Source organism: Primulina huaijiensis, chromosome 11 (genome assembly GCF_012295235.1).
Source record: "Primulina huaijiensis isolate GDHJ02 chromosome 11, ASM1229523v2, whole genome shotgun sequence".
Lineage (NCBI taxonomy): Eukaryota > Viridiplantae > Streptophyta > Magnoliopsida > Lamiales > Gesneriaceae > Primulina > Primulina huaijiensis.
Genome location: NC_133316.1, coordinates 10,400,973 through 10,420,906, shown reverse-complemented (window position 1 = coordinate 10,420,906; position 19,934 = coordinate 10,400,973). Strand labels below are relative to the sequence as shown.

The window sequence follows — 19,934 nt, the reverse complement described above, 5'->3', positions numbered from 1 at the left end:
CATTGTTTAGATTGAATCCGCTTTTGCTTTCTTTTCTTACTCAAGAAATTCTTCAAAGCTCCCTCTCGAAAAGATGGATTTTCAGGAAGATAATACACAGTTCCACAGGACTTTACTATTGCCACAGTGGTATCCAAGAACTCAACTGTTACTGGGATTGTAGTCTTTCCCATGTAGGTATCCGTTTCAAAACCTCGCTCCACTCAATTCGTCAAGTTTCCGCTACTTTACCCGACATAAACAAAAAAAAAAAAAAGTAAACTACTCGATTCTTCTACTTCTATGGGAAAGTCCTTTCTTTCTCTTGCACCTGACTTAAGTAGATGCTAATCAAGAGCGTCTTTTTCGTACCCGCAAAGGAATCCATAAATAAGTTGAATCCCGGAAATGAAAATAAAGAAATCGAGCAACTCAAGTAGAAAACATGGAACCCTGTCAAGGTTTCAATGGGACCATACATTTCTCATCTTATGTTTGGTGATGATCTCTTTTTCTTTGCCAAAGCAGATTCAAAAAAGAGCTAGACTATGCAGTACTGATTAAAGTGGTTCCGCTATACTTCTCGAATTCTGGCACTTCTACTACCAGGAGGCAATTTGAACGTGCTTTTCGGGTTTAATGAAAATGAATAAGGAACCCGGGCTACCTTCCTTATAGGAAAGAGGAAAAGACTTAACTAAGGGTTTCCGAATGTTCCTTTATTGAATGTTCTTCTTTGAATGTTAAAGACCTTCCTTTGCTAGCAATCCAACTATTCTCTAAGGGGACTCGCGGCACTTCGTATATGTATGATTGAATGCCGACAACATTACGTTCAGAGTAGCGAATAGGAATCAGATCAGAGCCTGGCCACTCCACTTAAGGTCACCCTCGAGAACAGGATTGGCAGAGAAGAGCTGAATAACTTCTTTTTCTCACATCTCGATCTCTCTCAATGGAAGCTATCTTGCTCAGTTTAGGGCGTAGGTATGGGGATGCATTCATTGCTGCTCTCCGACCTTAACTTAAAAGAAGTTAGCTCAAGCAGAATCCGAATCGGCTAGCTCGTGCAAGAAATTCTTAGTCTTTATTCCATATACGATTTGAGTTCAAGGGAGTAGGATCCGCAACATATAGATTCTATGAGCATTTACACAGTATGATCAACCTTCACTTCATCTTAAGCTTAAGCTATAGGGATAGGGGGCCTGAGAACTTCCTAAAACATAGGCGTTTAAATCCAAGGTCTAAAGATCAAGAAAAAAAAGAATCTGAGGCCTCAGCCTAAACTGATGCTGGGGAGTAGCTTGAAAGTCCTCAAGAACGAACTTGATCAATATCAATGCTTGGCTTTAGGCGCTTGTGTTTTATTTTTCCGTTTCCATCTAGGTTTGTGAGCTTACTTACTTGGAACTTCCAGTCGTCAGTCAAAGCTCCAATTCGAGACCTGTAGTTGCGAAATAGTTTATGATCAGATTAGGTTAGTTAAAAAGGAGGGAATGAGAGATTTTACCATTATACCGAAGTGAAAAAGCACACATCAGATTAAGGTTTATCTCCGCTTTTACTTCATAGCATGAAGGGGTTATATATTCTCCCATGAGGCCATTTTATGGCCGCCAGAGATCACTGTAATGCTCGATAAATGACCCCGATCCCATCGTCGATAGTCATAAAATGGAGATAGAAGCACCAAAAGCAGTGGTAGAATCGATGTATTGATGCCCGCGGATCCCGGCTTCATCCAACCCCATCCACTCCCCATGATGACAGGACCCTATCTATCGTCGTAGAAGCTGTTCCTAGGAAAGAGAAAATGCACCTAACTGTCATGACACCCTTTAGGGGAAATGAAAAGAAAATAAAATGCACTCCCCAGGCTACGAACCTTTGCCTTTTTATTTTAAGATTCAATTTCTTTATTACAACTTGTTCTTGTAAGAATCAAGGAACTTGTCATCTATCGGTTGCAAGAATAATCTTCGTTGCAGATGAAACAGTGGGCAAACCCGATCATATCATATAAAGGCTATGGCAAGCAAGGCAACATGAAACTAAAGCAAGTAGAAGAAAGACCACATCGTCAACCGGGATTAGGATGGATGGGACCGATCTTGTGAACTAAGCTCCTATGCTCTTATGTACCGGTCAAAGATAACACATTTTATAATTCGCACTAAAGGGTCGTCAACCACTTCAGTAGGGGCACGATCAGGCACTGAAGGAGATTGGGCGATAAGACCATCCGGAGGTAAGGGAGAAGGAGGTCGAATTGGGTGAAGAAACTTCTGAGACAGGAGAGGAAGAGTGGGGGAGGTTGAAGCGCTTATATCACAGTAGTAGTAGCACTATGATTGGGTCCCACAGCAGCCGTAGCGGCATTGGCCTTTCTTTCTGTTGGAGCATGTGTGGTATGAGATGCCGGGAGAATGCCTAGGGGAATTTTTGCTATAAAGATATAGCTATTGGCTCGGCCTCGGTCCATTATGAACGAAAAAGAGATGGAAAAGGCTTTAAGGAAGGCTCAAGTCAAGTAGAAAGATCGAAAGCTGCTTTCAAGCTCTTGCCGGGCCTTCCTCCCCCTTTGCTGGAGCCAATACTTAACGTCAACTTGCTAATCGTGTATTGGGTCGAAACTCCTCCCCTTTCTGCTTGAGCGGCCATTGTCGAACCGAATCTATACTTCTAAATAGACTTTATGGATTGCTCGCTAGGTCTCCCATCTCTTAGCAGGAAAGGATCAGCCCCAGTGTCGTTTTAGTTCACCGGCGGTGGGATTGCTTAGTGTCTCAGGTGGCATTCTTTGGATGATCGAACTACCTACCCCCTAGCCCAGCCTCCGGCTTAGCGGCAACAACCTTTGAAAACAGAGAAGATCCAGTTGATAAAGTAATAATGAAAGTTAGCTGACCCCATTCTCTACGACACATCGAATCAACCGAGATAAATAAAGAAATCCCGAGTAAATGGATTGAGATAGACTTCCCACACGAACGAAAAGGCTACTCGCCAGACTCGAACTAGCATATAGGGGAATCGGATCAAGATTTCCATCTCTTCCATCAAGAGGAGTCGCTTTGGTAACGCAGTTCATGAATTAAGTCGAAAAGAGGATTCTGCACTCGAAGAAACCGAAGTATTGGACATTCAAAAAGCTGTCTTAGCAGGAACCTATACTTTCTATCCGTTTCGAATCGTAGTTTTGAAGAAAGACGATCCTCTCCGAGACAAGTTCTTTGCTTTTGTGGAGGCGCCTGGATTGCCTGATCATCCTTTTTCTATTTATGTGGAGCCTGAGGATGGATGAGCTAGTTCTTATGTCTCTGGGGGGCTTCTCCACCGCTCTTTTCATTTAATAATTAATAAATCTTTCATTCCAATTCTTTTTCCTACCGGAGGGATAGGAGTAGAAAGGACTTCTGCAGTAAAGTTGTTAGCTGGGGAAACGTAGAATTGCTCTTGCTTTTTGACCTATCTGCTTCGAAGTCCGCTTTCCAGCCTTTCAATATGCGCGCTTTGATTATGAGGCATTGGTTCCTATATTAAGTGGCCAATCCAAGTAGTTTAATGTTCCCAACCTTCTCGATCTCTTGAATGAGTTTGATCTGGTTGGGCGGGTTATAGGCATAGTTCCGGGGGGCTGCCCCATTTCTTTCTTTGGCGGGTTGGTTTTCGTCAACAAGGAAGGCCTTATCAAAATAATAGAAAAGGGCGCCCTTTTNTATCCTTGAAGCAGCTTTCAAACTAAAGGAGAATCGCAGACTATCCACTTTAGCAGTTCGAAAGACCNCTTCAAGGATCCAACGAATAGCTAAGGTTTGTTGACGATCCCTGGCTACAATCCCAGGGACATCATAAATAGTACCAGCGACTCCTACTTTTTCCACTTCGCATATGGGCTTTATATTCTCTACGGCGTCAACCATAAGTTTGATTACATCGCGTTCAGTTTGAGCTGGGCGATGAAAAGTTTGATAAACAATAGCACGAACTCTTGTTCTTTTACCTTCTTTCATGCGAAAGTTGACCAAATTCTTGATCAATTGTTTTTGCTCACCATCCAAGCCCCCCATATAGCTGAGAATTTCCGAACAATTGGAAGCCGCTTTTCGATGACGAGGCCGAAAAATTGATATTACGCGATCGTTACTGTCCATCTTTATCAGCCCCTCTTTCCTTTCAGAGTTTCCCACCAAGTTAGATTCCTTCTTAATCAACATAAAGATGCTTTCTTACTCTAGCTAGGGATAAGAACTGGCTTTCTCTGTCAATCGAGGATAACTTTTTTCTCCGTTCACTAAACAAGGGCGGTCGTTCCACTCAACAATAAGCACTACTGTTAGCGAAGCTATCTTTAGGATAATGAGTCGATAGGACTTGTTTAGTAATGAGATAGAGTGTTCTGTCAATAAGCTAGTTTTCACAGCTGGGATTCCATCAATAAGAACTACTAGGCAAGGCATAGGTTCTTGCTTACCTGGATTGGCTGCTCATCTTTCTCTCTATCTGGAAATCTTCCTTTCTGCTTTCAAGATCAAGATCTGGAGTTGGCATCAAGTCTTTCCTTTCCCGTGCTCGTTTCAATGAACGAAGGCACACTGAACCTTTATTGGTATTTGACGCAACAAGAGGATTGAGAAACGGAATGCTACTGGAAAACTAAGATAATGCACTGCTACCAATTCATTCAACACTGTAATCCATACCATCTATGCTTTCAGTTGTTGTCATTACATAACTGAGATGGGCGGAGACAGGGGACAGGAAGCGAATCATCTGCTTTTTCCGAGATAACAAAACAAAAAAGTCTTTTTTACGAGGTACACAAATCGAAATTCTTATTTATTTGTTCAAAAATTTACTATAGATCAATTCCACTTTTGATAGTCCCAAAAATTCTTTCACAAAATAATCCATCTTTTTCCGGTTTATTGGTTTTGTAATGTAAAGTATAGGGTCTTGTCACTTCTCCAACTATCTCTCCATTAGGCAGGATTTTAGTGGACCAAGAGCTTATTTGTTGAGGAGAAACTAATCCAATTCGTAGTTGTTGATGTTTATACCGATCGATCATAGAAGAAAAATTATGATTCATTCCGATTAAGCTTCCTTCCTATTCATCTGTAAGTTTTTCTCAGATACAAGGAAATGATTCAGTTCCAGAGCTAAAGATCGTAGTTCTCGAACAAGCAATCGAAATGATTCTGGAGCATCTTCCGGATTCGGTATTGTTCCTCCAATGATCGTAGTACCAAGTACTTCTTGACGCGCTCTAATATGATCAGATTTATAAGTAAGCATCTCTTGTAAAATATGAGCAACACCAAATCCTTCTAGAGCCCAAACCTCCATTTCACCTACTCGTTGTCCCCCCTGTTTTGCCCTTCCCCTAAGGGGTTGTTGTGTAACAAGCGCATAATGTCCACTGGAACGTCCATGGATTTTATCATCAACTTGATGAATTAATTTCAAGATATAAGGCTTTCCTATTATAACGGGTTGTTCAAAAGGATTCCCCGTCCTTCCATCCAATATTCTACTTTTTCCTGGATACTCAGGTTCAAATACCCATGGATTTGCTGTTTGTTTACTGGCTTCATATAATTCAGAAAAAACTAGTTTTCTCGAAGCTTCTTGTTCATATCTCTCATCAAAAGGTGCTATTCGATAATGTCTGTCTAGTAGACCCCCCGCGAACCCCAGCGAACATTCAAATATCTGTCCTACATTCATTCGTGAAGGTACTCCTAATGGGTTGAAGACCATATCAACAGGTCTTCCATCTTGCAGATAAGGCATATCTTGTCTAGGCAAAATCTTTGAAATGATGCCCTTATTTCCGTGTCTTCCAGCTACTTTATCGCCTACTTTGATTTCACGTTTCTGTGAAATATATATACGAATCGTTTCTGGATTATAACTAGAACCTCCCCTTTTCTGGATCCACCTCACATCAATAACCCGGCCCCTACCACCTATAGGTAGTTTTAAACAAGTTTCTTTTGAAGTAGATACCTGAATGCCAAGTATGGCTCGTAACAATCTATCTTCGGGGGCATACGACGATTCTTTCACCATTTGGGGCGTTAATTTACCTACTAAAATATCACCCGTCTCTACCCAAGATCCCAACATCACAATTCCATTTTTGTCTAAATTGCGAAGTAAACGGGCTTCTAAATGCGGGATTTCGCTAGTGATCCTTTCAGGGCCTTNTTCCCCAAAGCAAGTTCGCCATCAACCATAGCAGCACCATCTGCTGAAATTTTTCCTTTTTGAATGCATTTACCCCGCCGAACCTGGGGTTTTTGATGAAGATAAGTATTCTTGTTGGAACGTTCATACATAATTAATGGAATGTTTAGAATATCTCCATTCCCTGAGAAAAGGATCCTGTCAATATCGATATAAATGATCTTGCCCCCACGTTGTGCTATAGCAAGAGCCCCTGAATCTAGAGCTGCTTGTCGTTCCAACCCAGTTCCAACAATGCATTACTCGGACCGAGAAAGCTGAACTGCCTGACGTTGCATATTAGAACTCATTAAAACCCTATTCGCATCATTATGTTCAATAAAAGGAAAAAGGGAAGCTCCGAAGGGAAAAATACTTCGAAGATGAACCTGTTCCCATGCAATAGTCAGGAATTCTTGACGATATCGAGCTGGAACCACCTGTTCTTCTTGAATATCCCGATTCAACGCTAAAGTATTTCCTGCCGCTAACATATAGTATTCATCTCTACCTGGTGATAAATAAAGCAATCGTAACCCTTCTCCGAAATTTCATAAAACGGACTTTATAGAGATCCCCAATGACCCATCCTCGCATGAATTGCTAAGGATCCAATAAGCCCATCATTGATTCCCTCGGATGTGTCAATTGGGCAAATACGACCATAGTGACTAGGGTGGATATCTCGTATCCGAAAACTAGCAGTTCGCCCTGATAGTCCTCCAGGACCTATATAACTCAATTTTCGCCCATGAACTATTTCTGTCAATGGATTAGTTCGATCTAAAACTTGAGATAAGGGGTGTAAACGAAAAAAAGATTCATAAGTAGTTGTTAATGGAGTTGAAGTTAACAAATTCTGAGGAGTCGGTATCAATTTATGCCGAATTGCTCCACATATAGTTCCGCGAACCACATTTTCTAAACGAACCAGAGGCAATCCAAATTGATCTTGTAAAAGATCCGCTACAGAATGAATACGTTTATTTTTCAAATGATTCATATCGTCAAGTGCACCCATTCCAAACTTCAGTCCAATCAAATGATCAGCGGCTGCCAATATGTCTCGTGGTAACAAAAATGTATTGTTCTGGGATATATCAAGGTTCAGTCTTTGGTTTATATTTCGTCGACCAATCCTTCCCAATTCACATCTTTGTTGAAAGAACTTCTTTTGTAATTCCTTACATACGGATTCATAAAATACCGGATCCCCACCTACACAAGCAAATTGTTGATAAAACTCTAAAATGGCATTCTCTTTTGATCCAATTTTTTTTCTCTCCTTATCATTCAGAAAAGACAAAAAGATTTCAGGATAATAAACATTGTCTAGAATTTCTCTTAGATTCGAACCCATAGCTGATGATAGAACTAGAATAGAGATTTTTTGTTTCCTACTCACGCGAGCCCATATTCTTGCTTTTTTATTACTCTCTAATTCTGATCTTCCTCCCCAATATGAGATAGGTTGCAGCTATAGTCAGAACTCAAACGTTGCCTTTTATTGCTTTATTTTAAAAGGAAGTCTCTTTGTCACACAATACGAAATGATTCTATCCGCCTGAATAGGCTTCGTTCCATAAAGTAAGATAAACTCTTTTATTTTAGTTCTTATTAGGTTAGACAAGAAGGCGAGAATAGCCTGATCCAAATTTTCTATTCGTTTTATAGGAACACAAGAGTGAGAGGGCAAAATAGATTGAAATTGAATCTGTATATTTACTTTGAGTGGACCTTCCTATCATGATAAGTAGTAGCACCGAAGCTCATGTCGTCATCAAGTTGAGGACTTCTTGAGGATTCCTTACAACGGGACAGAGACTAGAGAGTCAAGACTGGTCTCTTACTGCCCCTTCTTGTTGAATAGTCTTTCATGTTGAAACTGTGCGGCAGACTCTCTCTATAAGAGCAAGACTCGTGCTGAGAAAGACCATGCAAGATCAGTAGGTAAGTAAAGAGCTTTCTTTCGTCCAAGTCCTTCTTCTATTCGTTCTTTTTTGAGCATCCACAGCTAAGGCTTTCGAACAATCCCTTCTTTTGTTCATTAAGCACTCTATTTATTAGGAACTGTAACGCCTTTTTTATTCTCTTTAAGCAGTGAGTCAGCAGTAACTCCATTTGAACAATTATGTTATGCTTCATGCTTGTTTTATTAGAACTTTTAAAGCAGGGATTTTAGGCTTGCTCAACCGTGCAAGGAAGGATCATATTCTTAACACATGCTAATCGAATCTTAGATAATAAACTTTGAATCCCTAAAATCTGCAAGGAAAGCGGCTACGCGACTTGATCCAAGCAAGCACTCTCATAATGAAGTCTCCTGTACCCATTATGCTCTCTTCTTCATTGATAAGAAAGAAAAAACGTGACTACATGCGCTCATCAATGCCGAAGTAATACCCCCATCGCAAATATGATGTTCCCCGCAGGAGCTTCTAGCGCATCAAGTTCGAGCGTTCCCCCGGCTCTAGAAATCCCTTCTGAACAAACTGAATTGGGGGGAGCACCGAGCCAGCCATTGCTCGATCCAATAGCCCACTCACCTTTCTCCAAGATTGAAGTTGTAGGAGTCCTAAAATTTTAATGCTCTGATATGCCGTCCAATCTACATACATTCATTCTACTCGGTAAATATGGCTTAGCTGGCGCTCTGTCCGCTTCTCCTTTATTGATAGGCTCGGTAGGCTAAGTAAGTACTTCCATTGGCCAGTACTTCTCTTGTTAGGCTAGCCAGTAAGTAACGTAAACGTAGTTGGTAAGGCTTTCGGGTGTCCGGTTTAATGTACGGATTTTACTGAAAAGGCAGACGAAAGTAAACAAGAAAAGGAAAGTTCTTCAAATACGTAGCTCCGGTAGAGTTCATTTTATATCAACCTATGACTAGTAGACCTATACAAAGACTAGAGTTTAGCATTTACAGATCTCTTTCGTTATCCTATTATAGGGGTTATTCCCCGTACAAAACAGATTGAAAGCTATTGAATTTAGAAAAAGTTCAAGATCCATACCGACATAGGGAGCTATGGTGGTAGCTTTTCTCCAAGAGTTCGGAGCAAGAAAGCCCCCTAAAGGATGGAATATTCCAAATCATGAATGGAGTGACTCCGATGATGATTGGGACTTCCAATCTGAACAACACTGATGGTTCTCATATTCAGTCTCAGGGGATATGGGGAGTGCAGCACCTGACGACAGGACCTCTGAAGTTGATGAATTTTTTGAAGGTAGAGTCTTATCATGCCAGATGGTTCAGATTTGTGAAGAAAGGGGAGCTTTTCCTTTGATCTTGGTTTGGTCATCTAACTTGCAAGCCTGTTGGGAACAGGTTTTGCCTTTCTCATCGGACCTTGGTTTTAGGAGATTCTTTGGAATGTTTTTGATAATCTTCTGGTTTATGGTTGACAGCTTCATTCCGAATGTTTCGAATCGCTGTTCCATAAAAAGGGAATTTCCGTCAGAATGTCTACTTTTTACGCTAGGACCCTGAGCTGAAAGTACTTTCGCAGAAGTGATGCTTCAATGTGTCTTAAGGTGGACAAAACGACTTCTTCATAGTTTGGTTTCTGAAGGACCCTCCTAATCTCCTCGGGGAAGTATTTTTGTAGGGTGACTGACTAATGCCTGTTCTTTCTGGACATAGCCATACAAGGAATCTTTGTATTCTTCCAAGGAGGATTTTTTATAAGGAAGAAGGGCTTATTAGATTATGTCTGAGGTATTTATACCCTAATTGATTCTTGAATGATCCTCTAAGGTAAGGTATGCCAAGACGTTAGTTCTATCGGAACTAAAGAATCATGGGTAATACCAGCTAGAAGCATTATACAGACCAAATAATGTTTATTCATTTGATCTGAAGTCGGCTACAGATCGATGGCCGTTGTCCGTTATATATACTCTTTTTTAGTTTTTATTTGGACCGTCTTTCGCATCTGTAGTTCTAAATAGTTCTTTGGGCTTGAACTCATTTTGGTTGTGGAAACCGTTGGTTCGGAAACCACGCCTAGTGTCGTTCATTGCCCGGCAACCACTTGGTTATTACTCCTCCTGGGCCCTATTTGCCTTATCCCATCACTATATAGTGTGGTTAGCGGCAGAACAATGGGCCTTAAAAGGTAGTGTTTTAAGGAGTATGCGGTCTTGGGTGATGATGTTGTTATAGCTCATCCCCAAGTTGCGGCAAAGTATGAGGAACTGTTAGGAAAACTGGGAGTTTCCATCTCTAAAGATAAGTCTCTTATCTCTGAGACTGGGTTGTCTTGAGTTTGCAAACTCAAAAGTATTTGGTTAAATAGGTTTCCTTCACTCCAATTTATTTAAAGGCTCTCCTAACAGTTCGATCAACTTAAGGACTGGTCCAGCTTGCACAGTTATATCGTGTGGAAAATCCTAACACGTTATTCCGTCTAGCTGGAGCCGGTTTTAGAGCTCGGTCACGGCTCTATTCCTCTCGTCGTTCAAAGAGGTGGGAGAGACTATGGGTCGTTTCTACAAAACCGCACCATAGCAGTCGATTACCTTTAGAGTGGTGGATTGGTAGGGGTAAACCCATCAATCCCTATCTAAAGGGAATAATAGTCGATTTGCTTCGGAAGGAACTTAAGCCAAAAGAAAAGAGATTAGGCTGGTTCCTGAAGAAATTCTGTTTGATGGAGAACGGGAGATACTTGAGCGAACATTAATAAAAAAGGGGGTTAAAATGTGGCTCCAGTGGTTGTCCTGGTATAACTCCATCCTACTAACTCCAGATCCTCAATTATCCAGTTTCTTTGAAGCCCCAATCTGTGCAACTTCTTGGAAGAAACCTGCCGATGACATTTAGTTCATTCGGTATGGTCTCATCTGGAAGTGCTATGATAAGGGAGCTGGAAAATGGAGTGAAGGGTACTGTCCTCCAGTATTGGGGACATATACCATTATTTCTTTTCCAGGCTGGATATTCGGAGGGGCAAAGGGAACTGACTTCATCATGGCCCCGGTGACTGACCAAGTCATCGTGGGTAAAGAACAACCAGGGCATAAGAAGCACCTGAGCTAGAAGCATTACACCACATAGCAACTCTTGAGGAACAAAGAATATGATAACTTGACTAACATGATGGTATCTCGGTGTGGAAGAGCTGGTCCTCGATATGGAATGGTGGGCTGATTCTTTATGCCTTCTCACCTGCCTTGAGGATGAACCAGCCACCATCACCACTCGTGGTTCACGTCTTTCGAAGAACTATCGCTCTGGCGAATTCCAAGTGAGATACGAATGAATCCTAGGTCAGAATAGAATGAGAAGGCTTGGAACTATACTGATTGGCAGTAATGCAAAAAAGAAAAAAAATAGAATAAAGATATAGGGAGAATGCGGATTTGGTGGTACTTGAATTGATACTCATCATGCGAATTGGAGAGCATGCCCTGTTGGGTACTCCTTTATTAGTTGTTATTTAAAGATGTCAACATCTATTTTTGATTCAACAGCGGAAAAACATCAAACAATTCATGCTTACTACAGGTTCTATTTGGCTTGCTTGTCGAAATACCGATTAATCAACATTTTTGACCTCGATTGTCTACCTATCGCCATGCCTTAACACATCCTAATTGGAGACTTTAATTGGTAATTGATTCATCCTATGGTAAAAAAGAGCAAGAGTTTGCTCCCGGGGCATGCTTTAATTTCATAAGTGGGCGAAGAAAGAATACCTGAGCTTCAAGCAAAGAAGGCGGGGCCCTTGCAAAGTAAACGGTATCACCGGTAACTAGACAAGCACCTAGATGTACATTCTTAGGCCCAGCCCTACACACCTTATCTATCCCGCCCTTGGAAATAACTTATGCGTACTAGCCACTAGCAACTAAAGGCGCAAGTGCTGCCATGCTATATGTGAGCGATCGATGTGAATAAGAGTTTCTTTTTCCAGGAGGGTGATCTGATCGGGATAATAAGAAAGGTACACGATCGACCATTCATTGTACACAAGGAGTGGAGGTGAGATAGAAGCCTTTCATCTGGTACTGACCGGGTCAAAGAGTTCTCCACCACCGGGTAGTTCTTAATGCGCAGATGAAAGAGCTAGCTTATCTTAATCATTTCATTGGAAAACGTGAACGAATACAATTGTACATTGCCTAAACTCAAAACCTGAACCACGCCCACTGTCGCTCTCCTTTCAGGACTCTGACAGTCTCGCTTTGGTCGCCTGCCTTTCCTTGATTGCCTCCCTTAATCTTAATGGGCGGGCTTCAAAAATCTCTCTACAACCGGTCTCATCAGCCCAGGCGAGTTCATCTTTTTATTGCTTGAGCAAGGCGGCAGCAAGGGACTAAGATAACATTCCAAACATTTCCTTCTAGCCAGAGAGACGAGCCTACCATGAGTTGAAACACCCTGGCATTACATTGGTGGAAGAGTGCATTTTCCATATCTGATATTGGTGCCCTGTCTTCCCAAAGATGATCTCGCAGAAAATGAAAACGACATGAGATTGGCATTCATTCCTCCAACCTTTCAAACATCTTATGATGCCAAGTTTACCGCTCCACTAATGCTTGGCGGAGGTCAATGATCAATATGTGTCCGTTTTCTCGCTCAGAGCAGACGGATATGCACAAGTAGGAAGTTTCCTCAGCCTGATAGTTTCACTGGTTTCAATCCATATCCCAGTAGGAGCATATGCCTGAAAGCGCTCACTTAGATTTAGATAGAAGAACGGTATGCGAGTTGAGTTCTTTCGAACCTATTCCCCAAGCAGGAAGCTTTAGGCCTTAGCAACAGAACAGCTAATGAAGAGCACAAATCCCCTTTCCCAAGCACCTTTCTTTCCTCCTTTCCTTTGATTTTACTTGCTACATGCTAGCTTTTGAAAGTGCTTACTAAAAATATACAGGATGTATCACTAGAAGGCTGGGACAGTCAAAGCCCAGGGCCTGAAATAAGTACTTTAAATGGCTGAAAAGAAACTACATCTTTCACTGCAATTCCAACTTCTACTGGATCGAATGCAGAAGGAAAATATCGTAACTGAGGCCTTACTTAAGCTTATTAGCCCCGGATGCGCGCTTGCTTCAACATTGAATCTATCTTCGGAGAAAGACAGTGTGTTTTAACAATACTAGTGATGAAAACAGTCTATTCTTTTAGCATATTCTAGTAGGGAGAGCAAAAAAAGGGAAACTAGATAACTGGTTTGTAGTGAACAGCGCAACTCCGATCGGCGCATATCAATTATATATATATATATACTACCCTTAAGGCCTTCATATGGTGGCTCTCCGTGAGAGAACTATCAGTTCTCCAATAGCAGTTTGAAAGTAAGCCCTTTACCCCGTGAGACTGTGAAAGTACTCTACCCTAGATTACCCTCTTTACTTTATGGGTAAGTAGCCTCCGTCCAAAATGAGTATATCCCTAAGCTAAGTCTGTTCACCACCGCGTAGAGGTCTCCGAATAGAGCTCACTACATGAAATGAGACATGTACTCAAAGTAGTAGAGTGAGGAGTGGGAACTCCCTCTGTCAAGGTGTCACAACAGGATGTTGTGTTAGTGGGGGAACTCTATAGTTACCGGGTAAGGCTGGACGAGGTGAACCAGCATTCCTATCCCATCTTCATCTTTGATCTTGGGGAAGCGTTTGCAGCGAGGTAGGGACATCGAGAAATATCGTTAACCATTGGTTATTAAGGTGTATTGTATTCTCAAAATCCTTATATCTACAGCAAGGAGCATGTTGGGTAATACGCCAATTTGACCGCTATTAGTAGATAAAATTCTTTCTTTCACTTCTGAATCCCAAACAATTCGATTAGGGGTCAGTACACAAAAATTGAAGATCATTTCTTCAAATTGTTCTCCATTTCGAAGTTCATAGCTGAGCTCATTGAACGACGACTGGACCAGTAAGACCAGCTAAGAAAAGACGACCAGCCCACATACCCGTGCTGTCCCACTGAACTTAAAGAGCGGAAACTGAATATACCGAAATATGAGATTGGAAGCATTTCTTATAGAAAATATTGAATGACTAGCGCCCGACCGCAGCATTATAGGATGGCTCTGGCATGGAACAACCTCCCTTCCTCCATAGGACACGATAAGGTTGAGCTTACAGAGCCCGGCCATCTTCTCCCGATTTGCCTGGTGGCTGAAAAATGCAAGATCCCACCTGTCTGATTGTTATGAGATTTTCGTGACTTCCCTTTATTTAACTAATATAGCTCCAACGCTTCCCTTAAAAGCTCCCCGTCACCAAAGCAAAGACAGAAGAGTCATAAGGGTTGGTACTTTTGCAATCATCGACAGACAAGTCAGTAAAGTTCTCCCGGAAAGGGGACTGCCAGAGTAGTTAGAAGTAGTTGATTAAGCCTCTGTCAGAGGGAAGACGGGGGGCCCTGGGGTTGAACTCCTTTCGTTGACTGTCGAACGAATCCGGTAATCGGTGCCGTGGAACCCTTTTTATTCTTATCTTAGAAAAGAAGCATCCCTTGACGCACCTTATTTATTTATTTAATTCAAAGGCAAAGCTCCACACGGAAAAATAAAATTGAATAGGCTAGTTTGGAAAAGTCCAGAACATTTAGTGATCACAGAAGGGTACCGTAGAGAGAGGCTCTTCCTGATGTGAGATTGCCTGCTTGCTTCAGGGGAAGGAATTTTAGTGCTGATGTAGCTAACAGCCCCCTTCATAGTCGATTCATTAGGGTCGTCACCTTCCACCCAGAAAAGTATCCACCGTTTTCTTTGTCTCTTAAGCCTCACAGCTATGGGACTTCCTAAAGAAAACTGCAATCGCAGTTTATCAACCACTCACAAGATCACCGAGATCTTTGACTTAGCTCCCAAAGGTAATCCACCCGGCCCTTTCCCAACCTATACAAGGGGAGCAGAAGATAACGAAAGAGAGACAAAGTCCTAACTAAATCATAACACAAACTACCATTCCATAGATAAGGCAAGAGATAACTTATGACCTCGCGGATGGAGAGGGATTCGAACCCCCGGTATTTCTATCAATACTTCGGTTTTCAAGACCGACTGTTTCAACCGCTCAGACATCCATCCCCTTCGCACGCCCTATCTATCCGTGCGCTGGCGGGTAGGGGCTTATCTATGTGATTCGCTACGCTTGCTTGCCCCTATCGGGGGGAATGCCATTCTTAACATCTTTCGCTCCCTTTCTTTCGCAGGTGGCAGAATTATAGACCATATAACCTTTCCAACTAAAGCGGCCTACTCTATCGCTAACTACAGGGCTTGGGCCCGCTCAAAGGTATACCGCTACATGTGGTATCTCCCTTACAGAACTAAGAGATAGCCTTTAAGGGGCCCCAACAAAGACGGATCTATTCCCTGGGACCCTACCTACTAGAAGAAGTATGGTTTGGGGATAAAAGCTGTTACTTTGGGGTTTTCCTTACGAAAGCACTCTAGTCATTCTTGTTCGAGCTAATAGGTGATAGGTGTCACCGTTCTCCCTTCGATCCTTCCTACTTGGCCCATCCAGAGTCTTACTTTGTGGCTTTCTTTATAGTCAGCACATGAACATACATTCTTCAAAGGTGTTTTATTCCGGGTAGAGGTATAGTTCCTGCGTTGATCGCCGCTTACTCTGCTTTCTGAACTCAGACATTTAGGCGCCTAAGCTTACCAAAGAGTGAACTTACTCCTGGGCTACATTCCCGTGGGGGTCCCATTCCCTTACTTTATAGTCTATAGCTCTTAAGCAAAGACTTCTTAGCGGCACGATTCGGATTAGCAGACTGCTCTTCTTTCAAGCGGATTCCCTTTCTTGCTCTACTTACTGTCAATTCCGAACATAGCAGCTACCTTTTCACTCACACGGAGACCGAACGTACTGGGCCCTTACGGAACAGCTAGAATTCCATAGGTCTTACTTCGAGACCCCTTTCTTCTTTCCTTACTTGAAAACCTTACAGAGTCACTCGCCGCATCCTACCTTAGGTCCACTACAGCTGAAAAAGCGGTTACTTACTACGGGGTATCTCTTTTGGGTTCAAATCCTGTCCAAACCCTTCTCATCTTTCCCATCAGAAGACTGCCAATGCATCCATTCCCTTCCTCCCAGAACTCAACACTCATTGGTTAACTCGCTTGGTATCCAACTTTCTTTTCTTCGTCCGAAGGTCTGTTAAGCGGGGTCCCGTCCCTCTCTCTTGGCCGGCCTATTCTTGTCCAGTAACCATTCTTTCGTTAAGAGTTCCGCGCTTTCCTTCTTTGAACCTTTTGGTATGTATTGCCCCCTAACTATAGATCAGATCCACCAGACGGAGAAACTTAAATTCCGCACTGCTGCTGAGTCGTCGGACTTATCCACCAAGGGATTCGTGGAATTTCTATGGATTGCGTTGGGGGAAATCTACCAAAACTAGGCAGATAGATAGACTCCTTTCCCTTTGCTAAGCTAAGGGCGAGCAAAAAAGAAAATCCAATTATTGTTTTTTAACCAGCGCCCCCTTTTGGGTATGCAGGTACTAAGAGTCCTCGCACTACCAACCAGCAGACATCATCTGGCTGGGTCTTGCCCGTATCAACAACGAGAAAGAAACAACCAAATAGAAACAGCAACTAACTATGGCTCTTGGCCCAGACAACGACCTAGGCGTAGGGGAGATCGGAGCAAGAGGGAACGCCTAGACGACATTTTTCTTCCTGGGCAGCAGTAAGTAGATCGAGAGGTCGTTCCGCCCCTTGTCCCCTATATTGGGTAATATGTTCTTGACCATTCTTGCTCCAATCTGACCTAGCTGGCGAGCGATCCCAGTTCACGACAGAGAACAAGACAGCAAGCGAGCGTACCTTTGTTTGCTTCTTCTCCACCAAGCACGGAAGTTTAAGGATAACTGTAGGTCGGTGGCTACCTAAGGAAACTCCGATTCGATCCGCCTCCCGCCGGGGAGGCATCTACCTCATCCCGATCACAAGGAGAGGTTCACTATGATGGGGGTACTCTTTTTTTCCTTTCCGGAAAGAATGAAATGCATAGTGGACCATCCTTTTGTTGCGGCATGCTCCTCAGATTTACGGATTCGCAGGGGGCCTCAGGCCCTACTTAGTTGACTGACAATGACAAAGGCTTGCGAAACTAAGTGGCGCCCTTTCCTTTTTGAATAACCCATTCTCATTATCTTTCATAAGTCAAGTAGGAAAACCTATAGGTCCTTAGTAGCGTTGACAAAGAAGAAAAGAGCCGGTTAAAAGACAGCGAATCCTTTTATAAATATATTTATAATAGAAAGATATTATTTATATATTTATAGGCCAGCTTGACAAGAAACCCTTCCTCTTGATCTGAGGTGCGAAGAAAAAGATCTCTTTTTTATGACTTCTACTTAGAAATCCCGGCCCAGAAAAGTGACCGACCAGGGCCCTATTGATGAATGAAAGAAAGGGTTTATGAGCCCTAGCCCTGTAAGCCCACACCTGTGTAGAGTAGATCGTTCAACACCTGCGGCACAAACCTATTTTTGACCTATTGGTCCTAGTATCATAGGCGACCGAACGGCCGCCCCCTAATTACTAGACCGACCTGCTATAATAATTCCATAAACACCTAGCGAAGATATGGCAAACAAATAAAGTAGCCCTATGTTCGGATCTGACAATACCATACCATAATCAAAAGGTACAACGGCCCGAGCGACCAGACTTAACATAAATGTAGCCACTGGAGCCATTCTAAAAAGGGAGAAATTAGCACTACTTGGTGAAATAGGTTCTTTTAGAATCAATTTCAAACCATCTGCTAGAGGTTGTAATAATCCAAACGATCCCACTACATCAGGACCCTTTCGACGTTGCACAAAAGCCATTACTTTACGTTCAGCTAGCACTAAAAAGGCTACTCCTAGTAGAAGTGGTAGAATTATTCCAAGTATTTCAGCTGGAACAGCTAACTCCAACCCAGAACACCAAGCTCCTGCTAACCCCACCTAAGACTGAATTGAACCATCCGAGTGATAAAAAATATTTGAAAATCTTTACCTACTCTAACACCACTTCCCACATATGTACTATGATCTCTCGTGCCCCGTGAAGAATGCTCACAACAAGGTCACCTTCTACCCGAAACCCATCCTCAAATAGATACTTGTTTTGCCAATTCCAGATCATCCAACTCGCTAGCCCGAACTGGCCACTGAAATTCTTCAAACAAGCCAAAGCTCCCTCTTAAGTTAGCAAGAGTCCAGTCATGAAAGGTCCATGTCCATTGATAAGAAATTATAATAATCTTTTTTATTAACTAGCTGCAGATATATGAAAAAGAAAGCACTTTTTACAAGTCTATAATTGCATGTAAGGAAGATTTAACTACACCGTGAGCAAAGAAAGGCTTGAGCTTGCCATCTTCTATGGAATCTTAGTACCGCACACACCGTAAGCTCCTTTCTTTTTTGCACAAAGGAAGATATTTTCCTATCAAGTTGATGAAGAAAGATATTCTTGAGCACGGGTGAGACGGGTCGCAGGCCACTTCAAAACATTTTCCTGTAAGCGTAGAACTGGAGCTTTCACCATTCGTCACTTGATCTCTTCAAATTGACTTGCAGCCTTGGTCCAAACAAATGGACCTGATTTAATACACTCAGTTATCAGCGCCATGATGGATGGTGCAACAATTTCGAATAAAAGGCCGATAGAATGTAACCAATTCATGAAAGCTGCAAACTTTTATTAGGAAGAGAAGGTATAGGGTTGTCCCTATATCTTAACTAAAGACTATTCTAAATAAGCTTGAAAGGTGAAAAGGAAAAAATTGGAATATTTGAAAAGTCTTAGTTCCTTCTAAGGAACATCTTTTAGGATGTCCAACACATGAAACCGTTCCAAGCCACTCTAGCGGAGAGACTCAAGCAGGTTCTATTAGAAAGAGGAGACTCCTGAATAGTAACGTAATTTCACCGCCTCAAGGCTAGAGAAAGAACTTATTAAGGATGCCGAGAAGAAGCTCTTGTCTCTTGCTTGTTCGGTTTGCTCTTATGATGCTTTGAACTCCGCTTTTGCTGGAGTTTTCTTTTACGTCTCGTAGGAAAGTCTTATAGTATGTAGGTTAGTCAAATCCGTCTAGCATGCCAGTCCAAGGCACTGAGTCCTTTTTCTAGCAGTCATTGCATAATCGTAAGCAGCCCTTCCAGACAGCAAGTGCTAGTTCCCCGAGTGTAAGTAGTAAAGTAGGCAACCCNGAACAATAAAAGAATCCCTTCAATTGGTATTCGCCCTATAAGGTTGCAAGTTTATATAGGAAAACCTTCTGAATTTCCTTATTGATTTTGACCTGGAAGTTTGTGAACATGGCTCGATTGGCATAGCTTCCGAGTGCTCGAGGAGTTTCTTGTCTGCAGCTTAGTTAGGGATAGGGCTGTGAGCCTGTCCTCGCGCCGCTGCTGATGCTGATAATAAAGGAGCTTTCTCCTGCCTAGGCTGCTTTGTGGGCTCCTGCTTCTGAGGACGACGGTGGTGATGGAGCTGGTTGAAAGCAATGCTGGTGAAAGAAGTCAAGCACAAGTAGGAGCCAAGAAGCAGTGATATGAGCAGGAGAGGTGTATAGCAAGGCTAACTGCAAAACAAAAGGAATTGATAGCTGATAGTCCAAGTGAACACAGGAAATCGGGAGGAGTTCCGTATTCCCTCTGTATCTTTTCTAGCCGAATTCTAATGCCTCCCTACGGTATGTCCCCCTATCAGCTGCTCATTCGGTGAATTAGGTAC

At 42.4% G+C, this 19,934-nt stretch overlaps 1 protein-coding gene and 1 pseudogene across 1 annotated transcript; one reads left to right on the top strand and one right to left on the bottom strand.

The window, feature by feature from the left end:
• The first annotated feature begins 14,970 nt into the window (after positions 1 to 14,970).
• LOC140988364 (uncharacterized) lies at positions 14,971 to 17,166 on the top strand (annotated as a pseudogene).
• A 53-nt stretch (positions 17,167 to 17,219) lies between these two features.
• LOC140988932 (NADH-ubiquinone oxidoreductase chain 1) lies at positions 17,220 to 18,102 on the bottom strand. The gene has a single exon (XM_073458032.1). It carries the CDS (start codon positions 18,035 to 18,037, stop codon positions 17,738 to 17,740), a length of 300 nt encoding a protein of 99 aa, XP_073314133.1. The 5' UTR covers positions 18,038 to 18,102; the 3' UTR covers positions 17,220 to 17,737.
• Between the last annotated feature and the right edge of the window lie 1,832 nt (positions 18,103 to 19,934).